Source organism: Ciconia boyciana, chromosome 3 (assembly GCF_034638445.1).
Source record: "Ciconia boyciana chromosome 3, ASM3463844v1, whole genome shotgun sequence".
Lineage (NCBI taxonomy): Eukaryota > Metazoa > Chordata > Aves > Ciconiiformes > Ciconiidae > Ciconia > Ciconia boyciana.
The window spans coordinates 60,902,271-60,917,475 of record NC_132936.1 but is presented as its reverse complement, the minus strand read 5'-3'; the positions used below and the strand labels follow the sequence as shown (position 1 = coordinate 60,917,475).

Here is a 15,205-nt window from a genome sequence, read left to right as displayed (position 1 = left end):
ATCTTCATTACCGACCTGGATGAGGTCAGCAGGTCACGGGAGGTGATCCTTCCCCTCTGCTCAGCACTGGTGACACCACACCTGGAGTGCCGGGTCCAGTGCTGGGCTCCTCAGTACGAGAGACATGGACATACTGCAGCAAGGGCTGTGAAGACGATTAAGGGATTGGAGCATGTTTCAAATGAGGGGTGGCTGAGAGAGCTGGGACTGTTCAGCCAGGAGATGTTGGGGAGCAGCAAGGGCTGGCTGCTCCCTGCGGGATGGGGAGTTCTGGGGGATAACACAGCCGGCGGGGCAGGGGTGTTGCCTGCCAAGGCCCAGTCCCACAGTACCCCAGCAGGGTGAGCAGGGCAGACCCAGAGGTCATGGCCAGGTTCAAACAAGAGTCCAGGTTACCAGGCAGGTTCATGGTGAGGCAGGTCTGAGGTGAAGCCGGGAAGCCAATTCACAGGTGGATCAACGGGGTCCATGGCTGGGCACAGGAACAACTGCAGTGAACTGGAGACCAGTACTCCTCTCACATAGCTCAAGCAGGACCTGAAGCCCCCGGGCTGAGCTGAAATGGGGCTCCTGGGCCCATGGGCAGGGTGTGTAGGGAGGCCCCAGGCAAGGCTGGTCAGGGCCAGTAAGTAAGGCCTGTGGTGCCATCAGGGCCCTGACAGGAGAAGAGTAGGGGGCTGTGCGTGTGGGGTGAATCTTATCAATGTGTATAAATACCTGATAGGAGGGTGTAAAGAAGAAGGAGTGAAACTCTTTTCAGTGGTGTCCAGTGACAGGACAAGAGCAAACTTTTTTGTGAAGGTGGTCAAACACCGAACACGTTGCCTATAGAGGAAGGAGTCTCCATCTTTGGAGATATTCAGGAATGCCCCAGGACATGGCCCTGAGAAGCCTGCTTTAGTTGACTCTGCTCTGAGCAGGGAGACTGGACTAGATCTCCAGAGGTCCCTTTCAGCTGCAGCTGGTCTGTGATTTTTCTCAACTCTGTGGTCTGTACTTGTTACAAGCAGAATCTAGTTTCTCATTTTGCAGCAGAGCATACAGGGGTTAGAAAAGGTCACTTCTGGAAGGGGAGAAAGGAAATGGTTTGCAGGTTATTTCTGTTAAACAGGGAGAGTTCAAGGGCTGTCCAAGCTGTCTTTCTTCTCAGGCAGAACACAGCAAGTGAACAGGAGGTCAGAGGCAGGTACATGCTATCAAGCAGGGCATTTTTCCTGCTGCACTGGTATGCACAGTGTTCTGTGCAACTAGTTGTGTTCTGTGCAATACAGCTGTACGTGCGTGTGTGTCTGTGTGCGAGGTACTAAACCTTCCATCAGGCAGATACCTCACATGCAGTAAGGGGAGTGCTGTACGAAGGGCAAAGTACAACAAAGAAAGTATTATACACAGTACAGTGGTTGGGAATACTGCTCAACAAATTGCTTCTGTGGCCGAGCTGGCCAGGAGTAGAGACTGTGTGTGATTGTGCAAGGCAGCCAGCTGATTCTTCATTGACTACCACTGTGCTAGTTGTGCTCTACCTCTGACCTGCCCTGTAAGTACTACACTTACAGAATGGCATGAGAGCAGAATGGCATGTTTTGAGCCACCTCTTCAGACCCTCTCATTTGCACACATTTATAGCCACATTCTATTGTATATGTCACTGCATATTAAATAGAGATGAGTCACTTGACAGGGAGAACACCCAGCTATAGAGTGTGCTGGGCTCTGGGATTCGTCCAGCTGCTCTTATGAGTCGCGTGGAATCAATGCTAGCCAGGAACAAGAACACCAGGCTTTTGCTGTTTGTTCACTACAACCTGCAGGTTTATTTTTCACTTACTGCAGTGTTCATAATATCAAGAAATGCAACCCCCTGGCATTTTAGCAGATTCAGGTTTTGATAATGCTCCATAGTTAAGAGTTCCAAGCACTGCATTTCTTATTTTGAAGTAAAGGGCAGTGGATTAACCTTTTAGATGTGCTTTTCTGAAGTGTTTGTTTCTGCTGTTTTGACATATTATGTGATTTTTCCCATTGCTAGTATTAACAACAGCATATATTGAGATGTGTGGAATGAGACCTGCTTTGTCTGATCCTAGTTGTATGATTGTGTTAATTGACTTTGGCTATCTCAGCAATGATTGCTTAGGTCACAGATGAGTACTTGCACTTAGAAGGTATTTGCCATGCATCTGTTTCCATCAGTGTTGTGTGTAACGAGAGGCTTCTACATCCCTGTAAAGCGTGACTGATGATGACATCCAACTGGCCTAATTACCAAGAGTGTTTTATATTACAGGCTTGGCTGAATTATTTTAATTTTCACAGATGCTAGCAGTTTAGATCTTTGATTAAATGATTAATTAGAAGCACTAGTAACAGTGCCCCAGAAAGAGTTTTGAACTGGAACATTGCCTTGATGGTACACATAGATACATTCAAAGGTTCTTTTTCTTTGTGGTGTGCTTCTAGAAGTATTGTTGCTGAGTTCCCAAACTTTGGTCAGGTTTCATGCATTCAGAAATTATGAGGCCAGAACTGTATAATATGATCAACCAGCCTGGCCTCTTGAATAACATGGGTCATAAAATACCCCCAGCTATTTTATTTAAACTGATGCCTACTTTTCAGAAAAGGTGCTGGTCTGTGTTAAAAATTGACAGCTGAGAACAGTCTACCACAACTCTTCCTGAACTGTCCCAGGAACAGTTAAAAATTTGCACCTCCCTTCTCATCTGAATTTGCTGAAAGCTAGGAAAAGTATGTTCTTACTGAAAAGTATGTCCTGGCTGGAAGCCAGGAAAAGTATGTTCTTACTACCATGCTAAATTCACAAGTCCAGCATCAATGCTTTGGTGTTGGGTTTTGTTTTTTTTTTTTAAAACCTGCATGATTAGGGTTGATATCATTTAGCCATCTAAAAATTAAGCATTTAACCTAAGTTAGGAATTTTACCTCCCTCAAAGGAGAAAGATGGGCACTACTTGGAAGTGATTCATTCCACTTGTCTGAGGGTGGTTTGACTCTGTGGAGAGGCACATCCCTTTCTAGTTATTGCACAGTGAACCTCAGTGTTGACATCTACATCCTAGGACTAAATTGAGCCTTTTGGTCACAAAATTACATTTGGACATTACTTCAGCTGATTATCCTCTATGACCCTGTAGTCTTTTTCAGAGATGTGGCTTTTCAAGAGATCTTCTCTATTGTCTTGGCATAGCTTTCACTCCTTGTTCTTATATGTGTATCTTCATATTTAGTCATATTAAAACAGATATTATCTGATTGCACCAAGGTTTGTATCAGTGACCGTCCTCTTCAGTATTTAACATTTCTCTAACCTTTACTCTATCTGCAGTCTTTATCCAATATTATTTTATGTTTTTTCCAGGCAGCGGCAAAAAATGTTAATTAGTGTAGGACCAAGAATTGAATCTTGCGTAACCCCATTAGGACTGCTGTGGCATTAATTTGCAGGTGATTTGCTGGTTCAGTGGCATTTGTGATAAATGCTGAAGAGTCAGATGTTTATTCACGATAGCTAGTTAAAAATGCACCCCAGTGATCAAATATTTATAATGAGCTGAAGACTGTCAAACTTAATTTCGGAATGAGATTTTCACATTTGTAGCAAAGGGAACCTTTAAATAACCGTCTTAAGTCAATTTCTACATGAAGGTTTTAAGTCAGCCTAAGAGCCACAGCCCCTTCCCTTGCTGGGAATAAGCATTTCCCTTCTTAGGAACCTGAGCAAGTTTCATTTAGGGGAAAGAGTCATCATTTAGGAGGATGAGGCATGGGGATCAGTCACAGGTCTTCTGAGCCTTTTGTAGTCGTTGAAGCCACTGGACACTCTGCTCCAGCTAGCGCTGCAGGATTCTCCTTCCCCTCATCTCCATCTTTGTATGGTCGAAATACCAGGAAAAGCACTGGGTGCAGGCTTATGGGAGAGCAGACTGGTACCAGCGTGAGAAAGGTAGGTGTGGCCATGTCCAAACTGCTAATGTCTTTCTTCCATTTTAGCTTTTAGCCTCCATGGTTTATTTTTCCAGAGCACCCCCTTTACATAGGCTGCTCAACAAAACTTAGATTAAAAGTTAGATTTAACTTGTGGCAGGATCACACTGGCATAACTTCAGAGGACTGAAGAGTCTGATCCTCTGTTTTCAATAACCTAAGTTCCCAAACACCTTTGAAACTTCCCCCTATGTTGTATTATGGAGAATATTTTTCAGCCAATTTACAAACGGCTAGCTTAACAATAGAACTTTCCCAAGTAAACACAGTCAAAAGAAGAGACAAAGAGTAACAGAAGACCCCTCCTTTTAGTCAGAGGACAGAGTGGTGATTGCTGACATGTGAGAGATGGATTTCTTTCTTCTGCTCACTGCTCAGGCTTCTAGACCAAGTGTAGATTTCAGAGTTTTTCCTACCTGAATCCATCTTAAATTTTTGCATCCTTTCAAATTAACTCTAAAATCTGATTTTTTGGTGAGCCGTCCCTCTAACTGGAGGTGTTGTCCAAGGAGCACAGTCTTGTAGGGCGAGCTGCAAAGCTCCTTTCTCTGCTGTGTGCCTACAAACCTACACAGACGTGCATGTTCTTGATGCCATCCTACCCTGTGAATCCAGGTGAGGGACTGTAAGAGCTGTCTGTGCATTTAATACAACTCTTCAGTGTGAAACGAACTTGAACACAAATGTACACATGCGATCAGCCCACAACTTTGCAGAACTGGCTTCTGTATGCATTTCCAGTGAGCACTGTAGAGGTGCACACTGTGTGCAGAATCATTCTTACTTTCCTTCTCAATACTTTTCATTTTCAGACTAACCTTTTTTGTTGGGATATGGTAACTATGCTTTGGTTTATATATGCATTTTTGTAACCAAGGCAATGAACCTAATCTGGTTGCTTGCACTTTCCCATTCTCATGAAAATTTCTTTGGAATCTCTTCTGACATATTCTTCTAAGGTGACTGAAAAACTCTACATGTGATAGTAGATGTGAGAAAGAAAACTATTTTTAGATTTGGCAAAATCTCATATGTATTTAATTCATAATTGCTACATCTATGTCTGTGACTGTGATTATTGCTATTGTGTTGCTATTGTGGTGGTGTTTTGAACTATGGTGACATACTGTCTGTCATACTGGCAGTCCCAGGTAAAGTGCATTCTACTAGGCATTGTGCAAACCCTGGCAAAAAGACTGACTCTCTTCTCCCAAAAAAGGCAAATAGCTGAGCTGACAAATAAACAGCAACTTGGGAAGCCCTAGGAAATAGGCTTAACTAGAATCACTATGCAACAGAATACCTTATTCCTGCACTTTCACTCCAAAATATTCATGGTGTTCTGAGATTTGCTTTTGCATTTCAGGATTAGGGAGCTGACTGTAAGTTGGCTGTGATTTCTGCATCCATAATGAGGCCTACTTGGATAGTGCTGGTGAACTAAGCACGTCTAGCTCTTCCATCTTTTGAAAGGTTCAAATGGCAGGAGACCTCTTCCTCTTCAGAGAAGTTGCTTCCACTATTTTGTGATATCCTGGTGGATGAGGGAGTATGTAATCACAGAAAGCAAAGTATCAGAGTTTGGCCAGCTATTGGACCAGGCCATATGGAGAGCTTTGAAAAGGCAGCTTTCATCTTCTACTGCTCAGGATTTTTTTCAAATAAGAAAAAGAAGGAAGCAAATGTAATGGAAGCATAATTGTGCTTCTTCGTTTTATGCATTGCAAAGAATGCTTTTACCTCGTTGTACCACAGAGTTGTCATTATTTGCTCTAGCAATGTGGTTTTGGTTCAAAATGCAAAAGGTTTCTCTAAGTAAAGTGCAAATGTTGTGTATCTTTTTCTCTCCTTTTATTTTTTTTTCTCATTTAATTGGCAAATGAATAATGGTAAAGGATCTGAAAATGGTAACTGAAATAACTCCTAAATAAATGCAAATGAAATAATACAAATATTGGAGGGCAGCTCCTCTTTTCTCTTCTGCAATATGAAGACATTAAAAAGTCTACATAAGAACTATTTTTCTCTCCATGGCAAAGTAGTAAAGACTGCTTTCATTTTGTATCATTCCTCAGCAGTGTTTTCAAATACGCCAGTTTTAATATGAAGAGGGCATTGCTAGAGCTAGTAAGGATACGCTTAGCGTTTGCTTCATGAACAGGGGTGCTGTGCTTCTTTGCGTTTCACTTATTCTCTGCTTTTTCTTTCCTACCTTAATTTTGCAAGCAAGTAGAATACTGAAATACTCAGGACTCCTCCTGCCCTTGAAGAGGGGTGGAAGTAGTAAAGGGTTGTATCATTCTATGTACTTGTGCCAATGACAGACAAAGGCAGTGTCTTGAGTTTGTTGCTGGCAAATTGCACTGATAGAGTTGCAGAATAAGGGAGACATTTTAAAAACAAAGATTTTATTTGAGGAGAATATGCATTTTCAATTTGCCAACATGGATAGTGTCCATATAGTTTTTACTACATATTCTAATACATTGAATTAGAGTTGGTGGCAGTAAACTAAGAAAATCTGTCTGTTTTTATCCAGCTCCATGAGCTACCCGACCGTATTGAGTGAAGGGAAAATGTAGAGAGAGTCTTAGGGCAAATTTCTATTTCCCTGGTCATAGCCACTCTGCACCAGACAGAGGTAAGTTTGTGCAGCCCAAAAGTTGTTCAATATTCAGCAAGTTTTCAAGACTGTAAAGATGGTGTTAGGTTTGCTCTGATTTTTGAAAGCTCTGCAGACCTGTCACAGCAGTTGGGAGGCAGCTAACCGTAACCATGTACAGTACAGTTGTGTGCAGATGCGAAGGTTTGGTTGCAGCTGTGGAGATTCAAGAAGCTGCACACCCTTTGCCTTAGCCTGCTGTATGAGGAGGGATAAGGGCTGTTATGGGGGCTCTGTGCACCCATAAATCCCTTTCTGTCTCAGGAATTCCTTCTGTGGTTGCCTACATTGATTTTTAGATCATATATCCCCAGATCAGACTCGAAATAATCAAACCTAAGCGTCTTGAAAAATCTTGGTATGTTTTGCTTTGGGCTTCTTTATTAATTGCTGAGAGATTTACTGTAGCTTAGGATCAGGTAGCGAGAATTTGAGTTCATTTTACAGCTTTCCTACTCAGCGGAGTGTGATGCTATTATTTCTGCATTGTGTTACTCTCAGAGTAGATTTCAGGTCTTTTTACACCTCAGAAGCACTGAGCAGCACAGGTGATGTTAGGACTGCACATTTGGCTTGCGGTTTAGGGCTGGCAAGAGAAGGATTATACCATCTGGTCTTGCGAAGTGCTTAGCATCTCCAGCAAGACATTGGATAAACTCCAGTGAAGGTCACTGGAGAACTGATGCTGCTGAACATCACAACGGAATTGTCCATTGCATGTGATCTGGTGTGCACGTAATACAAACATTATCTGTGGTCTTATCTAGACTGTGGAAACTTCTCAGCATTGCCAGAACACACATGCAGCCCCATGTGTGCTGGCTACAGTGAATGCTAGAATAGTCAGGTCAAACCTAGTTTTACCTCCTGGTCTTTCTGAGGTAAGCAGGGATTATACAATATAATGATACATGCCCTAGTTGCTGGTCTTATTATCCCCAGTGCTGTTGAAATGTTTCATTAGTACTTGAGCAGTTTAGCAAACTCCCCACTGTAGAAACTGTATTATATGCATTTTTTGCTTATTCTTTTCTCCTGCAGATGAGCAACTTTGTTCAAGGTTATTAAAACTGTAACGCTGTCTGGTAAGCATTACTGATCAGCTAGTGCAAAAGCAGTCTTATGTTTCTTACTTTACCTGTGTCTTTTTTTAACTCATAATCATTAAATAGAGTGAACTGAATATGATTTTTAAAAGTATATGGAAGAAAAATTACCTGAGCCCCCAAATTATCCTTCACAACAAACTCTCAAAACCAATTCTAGAATATGAGGGGCGGATTTTTTTGTTCCAGTTGAGAAAACAGCAGAGGTGGCTTTTAGTGGCACTGCAGTATGCTTTGTGGTACACTGTGACATGGGAAAAGGATCAACAGGTGGTGAATTATATTAAAAGGTGATCTAACACAAACATTTTTGAATAAACAGATTTTGTACATGAAGGTGGCTGAATCACTCACTTGGCCTGTCTAACATTTGTTAGTATGTCAAAACAGGCAACATGCAGACAGTTTTAATAGTGTCCAGCTGCAGGGATAATACGAAGATTCACTTGCAGGAGTCTGGGTTGCTGTTTTTGTTTTTGCCATATGTTTATTTGAACTTTTTTTCCTTTTTCCATTTTGCTTTGATGAATTTCTTTTCATTAGCAGCAATGAATTTTTTTAATGTTGAAAATTGGATTGGAAGAGTGGACTAGTACAAGGCTTGAGAGAAATGATTGAAAGAGTAGCCACTGCAAATTGTGAAATGTACCTCTGAAAAAACTCTCAAAAATTTATTATTTATAGCAGGATATACTGCTTGCTATGCGGCATTCTTTGTTCAGTATGAGTATTGCCTCAGTGCCCTAACATGATGTTATGGGGCACTGTGATTTTGCAGATGTCATGTCAGCTGAGATGCGCAAGTGAGATCTTAACCTCTAGCGATCAGAAATTTTCTCGTGGTGTTTTTCACAAGAAAAGAGATCATACCAATTCCAGCTGGGCCTAATCCACTTACCCAAATCATCCTGCTAATTGAATTGTGCATGTTCTTCGTTGCTTTCTGCTATAAAATTTTGTTGCTAAACACCATAATTTCATTGGTGAATAATACAAGCTCCATGGATGGTTTGTTGTAATTCAAGTAGAGCAGAATAGAAAGTAGTGCCTAGTCATTACATAGCCACAACTATTGTTGTAATTAAAATGTTGCCTACCAAAAGGAACACAAAAGATATATAGAGAAAGGAGAAAAACGGATTCTTCATTTTATGTCAAACCTAGAAAAATATTTTTTGCTCTCTGTAGTTTCTCTCTTTTTTTTTTTGTCATGGGAAACTTTTTCATTTATCTCTTATTTTCTGAAAAGTTGTAGGGTGTGCAAGAAGTTGCAGCTCAGCCTTTCAGAACCCCATTATATCTGGAGAGATGCTGAGCTCGGCAGGGTGAATAGAAGTAATTTAGGTAATCAAGCAGAAATATAGTTTAACTATCCCTTAGTTATTTTATCAGTGGGTGGTATTGGCAAGAATCTGGACCAAGAAGTTTGCAGTGCTAACTGATTTGAAAAGGGTTTTTTCAAAGTGATAATACATAGTGGTATAATTAATAGTAATACAGAGGAGGAAGCTGCTCCTCTGAAAGTTTAACACTTTATAAATTTGCCAATTCAAAAAGAAAAACAACAAAAAAACCACATGCATATACCGTTTCTACAATAGGATAACTGATGGGTGACCCTGGAGAAGAATCATTTTGTTTGTAGACTGGATCCCAAAGTTGTTTCCTTTATATTTAAAGGGGAAAAGTGAGTTAATTTAACTATTTTTTGTGTCTTTTCTGGATTCCTTTAGAAGCCTGTGATTCACAGTGTCGTGGTTTAACCCCAGTCTGCAGCTAAGCACTCCACAGCTGCTCACTCACCCTCCCCCTGCCCCGGTGGGACTGGGGAGAGAATCGAAAAAAAGAGTAAAACCCGTGGGTTGAGATAAAGACAGTTTAATAGGACAGCAGAGGAGGAGAAAATAATAATAATTATAATAGTAATGATAAAAGAATGTACAAAACAAGTGATGCACAATGCAATTGCTCACCACCTGCTGACCGATGCCCAGCCTGACGCCAAGCAGCGATCGCTGCCCCGTGGCCAACTCCCCCCAGTTTCTATACTGAGTGTGACGCCCTATGGTATGGAATAGCCCTTCGGACAGTGGGGGTCAGCTGTCCTGGCTGTGCCCCCTCCCAGCTTCTTGAGCACCTGGCAGAGCGTGAGAAGCTGAAAAGTCCTTGACTAGTGTAAGCACTGCTTAGCAACAACTAAACCATCAGTGTGTTATCAACATTATTCTCACCCTAAATCCAAAACACAGCACTATACCAGCTACTAGGAAGCAAATTAACTCTATCCCAGCTGAAACCAGGACACACAGCTATCCAGCTATCTAGCTATCACAGCTAATGATCTTTGATTGGTTTTATTGTTTTGTTTACTGAGTGCGTTCAATGTTTCTGCAAGAGACATAAAAATTTTAATTCTGGTTCTTAGTAGACCCATCTGTGAATTTTAGTTCTGATTCTGAATCTGAGGTCATTTTTCCTAATTCTTTCATAACTCTATAGAAAATTTGAGCAAAAAGCCTCATGAGAAATCATCTCTTGTGGTTGCTCAGATTTATATGTGAGTCATTTCTATAGTGTTGACTTTTCCTTTGGAGTGAGCAGTCCATTAGCTTAGTATTTGTTACGAGGATGATCTGCAGAAGAAAGAGAACAATTGGTACCCGCAGAGAAATAGTGCACAGGATTGTTATGTACAGCATACTCGCCCACTGTATTCTGTTCCTTGAGGATTATGAACATATTTTAATTCCCACTGTATGGAACTGGATGGCTTTTAGATAGAGTTGGATTCTCCGCTGGCTGGTGCAGGGAAATGCATGTTTCTCAGTGGCACAAAGGATCCTTCTACCAGAGAATAATCTCAGAGGGAGATGGTGTTGGTTGTATCACTGCCCTGCCTCAGGGCCTACATTTTACCTGGGGAACATAAAAACTGGGAACAGCTGCAAGTGGGATGTTATGCATTAACATATTCTCTCACTCGCTTTCCTCTCTCCTGCTGTTTTCTTGATGATCTGTATTGGGTGTTGACAGTGGGATGGCTGCAGTTGTTTTCTGCTGCTACCGCTTGCCCACTAATGAACTTTCTACTGTCAGCAATTACGAGATGTTTGCTGGATACACTAGTAGGCTTCAATCCCAGTGCATCCTGCTCTAAAAGCAGGAGTTTCTTTTCTACTCACTTTGGCTACATAGCAGATGAGAAGACACCAAAGAAGCTTGCTCATATGGTGGTGCATACATGTGTTTGTGTGGTGCTGTTCTTAAGCTAATATGCTTTGTTTCTCACTAGGACTTTGTAGTCCAAGCAGTTTTAAATTGTATTTACTTGAATATGTTCTGAAAACAGAACAAACCTAGTGACCAGATCTACGTGTGAGTCTGTCTGCACAGAGTTTGTCTACAGTATACACCTACAGAGGTGCGACCGCAGTACACTGCAAGCTTGACGCCTGTGGGTGGGACACAGAGAAAGGTGTGCTTGTAGATGTACACTCAAGTCAGCTGATGGGATCGCAGTGACACTGTTTTATGTAGCTTGCCTACCACAAAAGCTACGGCTACCTGTCTGGCTAGATGCATCTTTAAGTGCCTTGGCCCCATTAGGTTTAATATCAAATGGGCAAGCTGGGTTTCACTGCTTGCCTCAGCTTTCCCGTCTCTAAGTTACCACTTGGGATACCTGCTTTCTTACCTCTCTAGTAATGTGTTAAAGATTTGCTATGCACTAGTCTTAAAATGTGTTGAATTAAAAAAGGTTACAACAGATTGATTAAACCAATACTTTACTTGTATAACATTGCTGTGTCATTTTTGGGCAGCTGTGTTTTCCCTCTGTATTTGGTATCTCAAGGATTACAAGAAATTTATTCTTTTATAGTTGCATTTGACTTCCTATGTTTTAAAGGAGTGACTGAATTATATACCTCTTTAGTGAAATATTCAGTGCATCTCATTTTGTTGTTGTTGCAGCAATCACTGAAAAGAAGAGGGAGCAAAGACCTACCAAAATCAGAAAAAAAGTCACAGCAGACACCAACAGAGGTATGTTGTAATAACAGTAACCTGGATTCTCATGTGGCGGCTTCAGGAACACTATGGAAATGCTGTACATGATTTGTAGATTTGTACTTTGCTTGCTTGTTTGCTTTGCTCTTTGTTTGCCTGTATGCTGTGAAATGGAGAGCTCTTACCCCAGATCTGCAGTCAGACAACACTGTGTCAAGGATCACCTAAAGAAACCGCTGGTGCTGCAACAGAACCCACCAGCTTTCATGTACTCTATATTTTAGGCAAAATAAGTAAATGGGAGCACTAGTGAAACAAGATTATAGGCCCTTTGTGTGCTGACTTCAGGATTTTTGAACACTGTAAAGTCTATTACAGTGTTGCAAGCCTAGAAAACATAAGGATTTTTTACAAGCCCCCCATCCCCACAATGTATTTTCTGGGGACTGTGCAAACTTTAGCCGCAAGTAAAATAGTCTTTTCCTCTCTTTTAAATTTAAGTATTTATTTCCCTCTCTTTAATTTATTGATCAGTGAAAAAATGATTGCATCTTAGTATCTAAAGCTACGTACCTGTGATTGTTAATCTTGTAATTTAAGACCATCCACTGGAGGTCTCCTGTTTTTCATCACGTTTCTTCAAAAACTACTTTTTCTTTTTTCTAAGGAGGACAATGAAGACCTGAAATGCCAGCTACAGTTTGTCAAAGAAGAAGCAGCCTTGATGAGGAAGAAAATGGCCAAGATTGATAAAGAGAAAGACAGATTTGAACATGAGCTACAAAAATATAGATCTTTTTATGGGGATTTGGACAGTCCCTTGCCAAAAGGTGAAGCAGGTGGGCCACCTACCACAAGAGAAGCTGAACTCAAGCTTCGATTGAGACTTGTGGAGGAGGAAGCTAACATTCTTGGGAGGAAAATAGTGGAACTAGAGGTAGAAAATAGAGGACTGAAAGCAGAGCTTGATGATTTAAGAGGAGATGATTTCTCAGGGACCGCTAACCCACTCCTGGGAGAGCAGAGTGAATCCCTGTCAGAATTACGACAGCATTTGCAGCTAGTAGAAGATGAAACAGAATTGCTGAGGAGAAATTTAGCTGATTTGGAAGAACAAAACAAGCGCATAACAGCTGAGCTGAACAAATACAAGTACAAGTCTGGGGCCCATGAGAGCTCTAGGCACCATGATAATGCCAAGACAGAAGCGTTACAGGAGGAGCTAAAAGCTGCACGAATGCAGATCAATGAGCTGAGTGGCAAAGTCATGCAACTCCAGTATGAGAACAGAGTCTTAATGTCCAACATGCAACGCTATGACTTGGCTTCTCATCTTGGGATCCGTGGCAGTCCCAGAGACAGTGATGCGGAAAGTGATGCAGGAAAAAAAGAGAGCGATGATGATTCCCGTCCCCCTCACCGCAAAAGGGAAGGCCCCATTGGTGGGGAAAGCGACTCCGAAGAGGTACGCAATATTCGGTGCCTGACACCCACGAGGTCTTTTTATCCGACACCATCTGGGTGGCAGAAAAGCTTCACTGACAGGCAGCAGATGAAGGACATTCGCTCTGAAGCTGAGCGGCTGGGCAAGACAATAGATCGCTTAATTTCTGACACGAGCACCATCATAACAGAGGCGAGAATTTATGTAGCTAATGGGGACCTCTTTGGACTGATGGATGAGGAAGACGATGGCAGCAGAATACGCGAGCATGAGCTTCTTTACCGGATCAACGCACAGATGAAGGCCTTCAGGAAAGAGCTCCAGGCTTTCATCGACAGACTCGAAGTTCCAAAGTCTTCGGATGATCGAAGTGCAGATGAACCTTTGTCAGTGAGTCAGGTAGACTTTTACTTATTACGGCCTACAGGTAAAAAGGCTCTGCCAAGTGAATTAAGCCTCAAATTCAATGTATGGCACATGAAAATTCTTTATTCTAGACAGTGGACAAAAATTGTTATTTCTTAAATTATTTTAAATCCTCATTTGGCCATATGAAACCTTGTTCTACCAATGGGGCTGTTTGTGAACAGTGAGTAAGTTTGGTCTCCTGGAAATTAAAAGAATTATGCTCTAGAAGGTGGAAGATTTTACTCCTTTCTGGCTTTGCAACTGCATTTGCCAGAGTTGTGCCTTCATAGCCAGTATAGGCAGTGCAGACAGTTTTTGGCACATAAATGAACATGATTGTTTTCTTAGTGGTTGGGTTCCTGTTAAAAGAATAAAAAGAAAATCTTACTAATTTTAAACAGGAGGAAACATTAAATTTCCCAAATTATAGAGAATATGACAAACCACAGAGAAAAATAAACCATGCAAATCTACTTTAGAGAGTCACAGAGCCACACGGTAGTGCGAATGTTGGAATTGCTGTAACTGATTGCGTCTTGTTGAAGGCCTATGGGTCACTGCTTACACGCAGTAGTGACTAGCATCTTTTCTGTAGCTCATTTTTATGCAGAATTATTCCACAGAGGTTTTGGGGAGCAAATTCCTTGCTGACTCAAGATCTTTTGCCATGAAAAATGAAAATTACCTGCCCTTATCTTATCATGCAGTCCTGTAGTTGTCAAATCGTGTTATTGCTCATGGTATTATCCAATGTTTTAGTAAGTCTCTTGCTGTGTTAATTTACTTTATGCTGTCCTGCTAGTTTACAGTCAAAGTAGTTACCAGGTGAAGCTGAAAGCTATTATTTCTTATTCCTATGCTGACTAATTAGTCTTTTGTTTCCTTGTATCAGAAAGTCACAGACGCAGTGAGTTTAAAGCTAATCAATTACTATACATGTATTGCATGAAATCAAACAGAAACGGCGTTTAGCATGCTCACTTTCTGATCTAGCAATGGCTCTGAGCTTGTAGAGCTCCCATTAGCTTAAAGGCGGAGCACTGCATGGGCTTATATAAATTTAAAGCAAACTAATTAGTATTTTCTCTAAACAAATAACAGCAATAGTTAAATTGGACATTTCAGGGCTTGACCATGCAGAACTCCTACTGAAGTCAATGGGAGATGGGCACTTGGTCCCTCCACAAGCATAGTCTGATTCACTATTTATTTTCTTGAAACTTTGGACTTGCTATTCCATTAATTGACTGTTCTCTTTGTCTTTGTATTTACTTTCCCAGATGTTCCAGCCTATCATTTTACTTATTCTCATCCTTGTATTATTTTCATCCCTTTCATACACAACAATATTTAAACTTGTCTTCCTTTTTACACTGTTTTTTGTACTGTAAGCCATTCATCATTTACTGTTCATTGTAGTATTATTTTCAGTTTGTTTATTTTGTCCGCCCTCCAAGATAAGAAGTGCAGGAGACATAGTTTCTGTAATAGCCACTGCTGTAAAAACACTGAAGACTACTTGTTTGCCAAAACCAAACCAAAACCAAAAAAACTGCAAAAAACATACCAAAA

General features: G+C 41.2%; 1 protein-coding gene across 4 annotated transcripts in view; it reads left to right on the top strand.

The window, feature by feature from the left end:
* The window catches only part of MTCL3 (MTCL family member 3), a 34,691-nt gene extending 19,497 nt beyond the window's left edge, over positions 1–15,194 (top strand). Inside the window, exons 5-8 of one of the 4 annotated variants that reach the window (XM_072855820.1) lie at positions 11,746–11,817; positions 12,449–13,615; positions 14,526–14,540; positions 14,914–15,194. In XM_072855820.1, the coding sequence (XP_072711921.1) occupies positions 11,746–11,817; positions 12,449–13,615; positions 14,526–14,540; positions 14,914–15,024 (1,365 nt within the window). In that variant the 3' untranslated portion in view covers positions 15,025–15,194. Of the gene's footprint in view, positions 1–11,745; positions 11,818–12,448; positions 13,625–14,525; positions 14,541–14,913 lie in introns of all 4 variants that reach the window. The other 3 variants (XM_072855819.1, XM_072855822.1, XM_072855821.1) reach the window with 3 other exon arrangements.
* Positions 15,195–15,205: the final 11 nt, after the last annotated feature.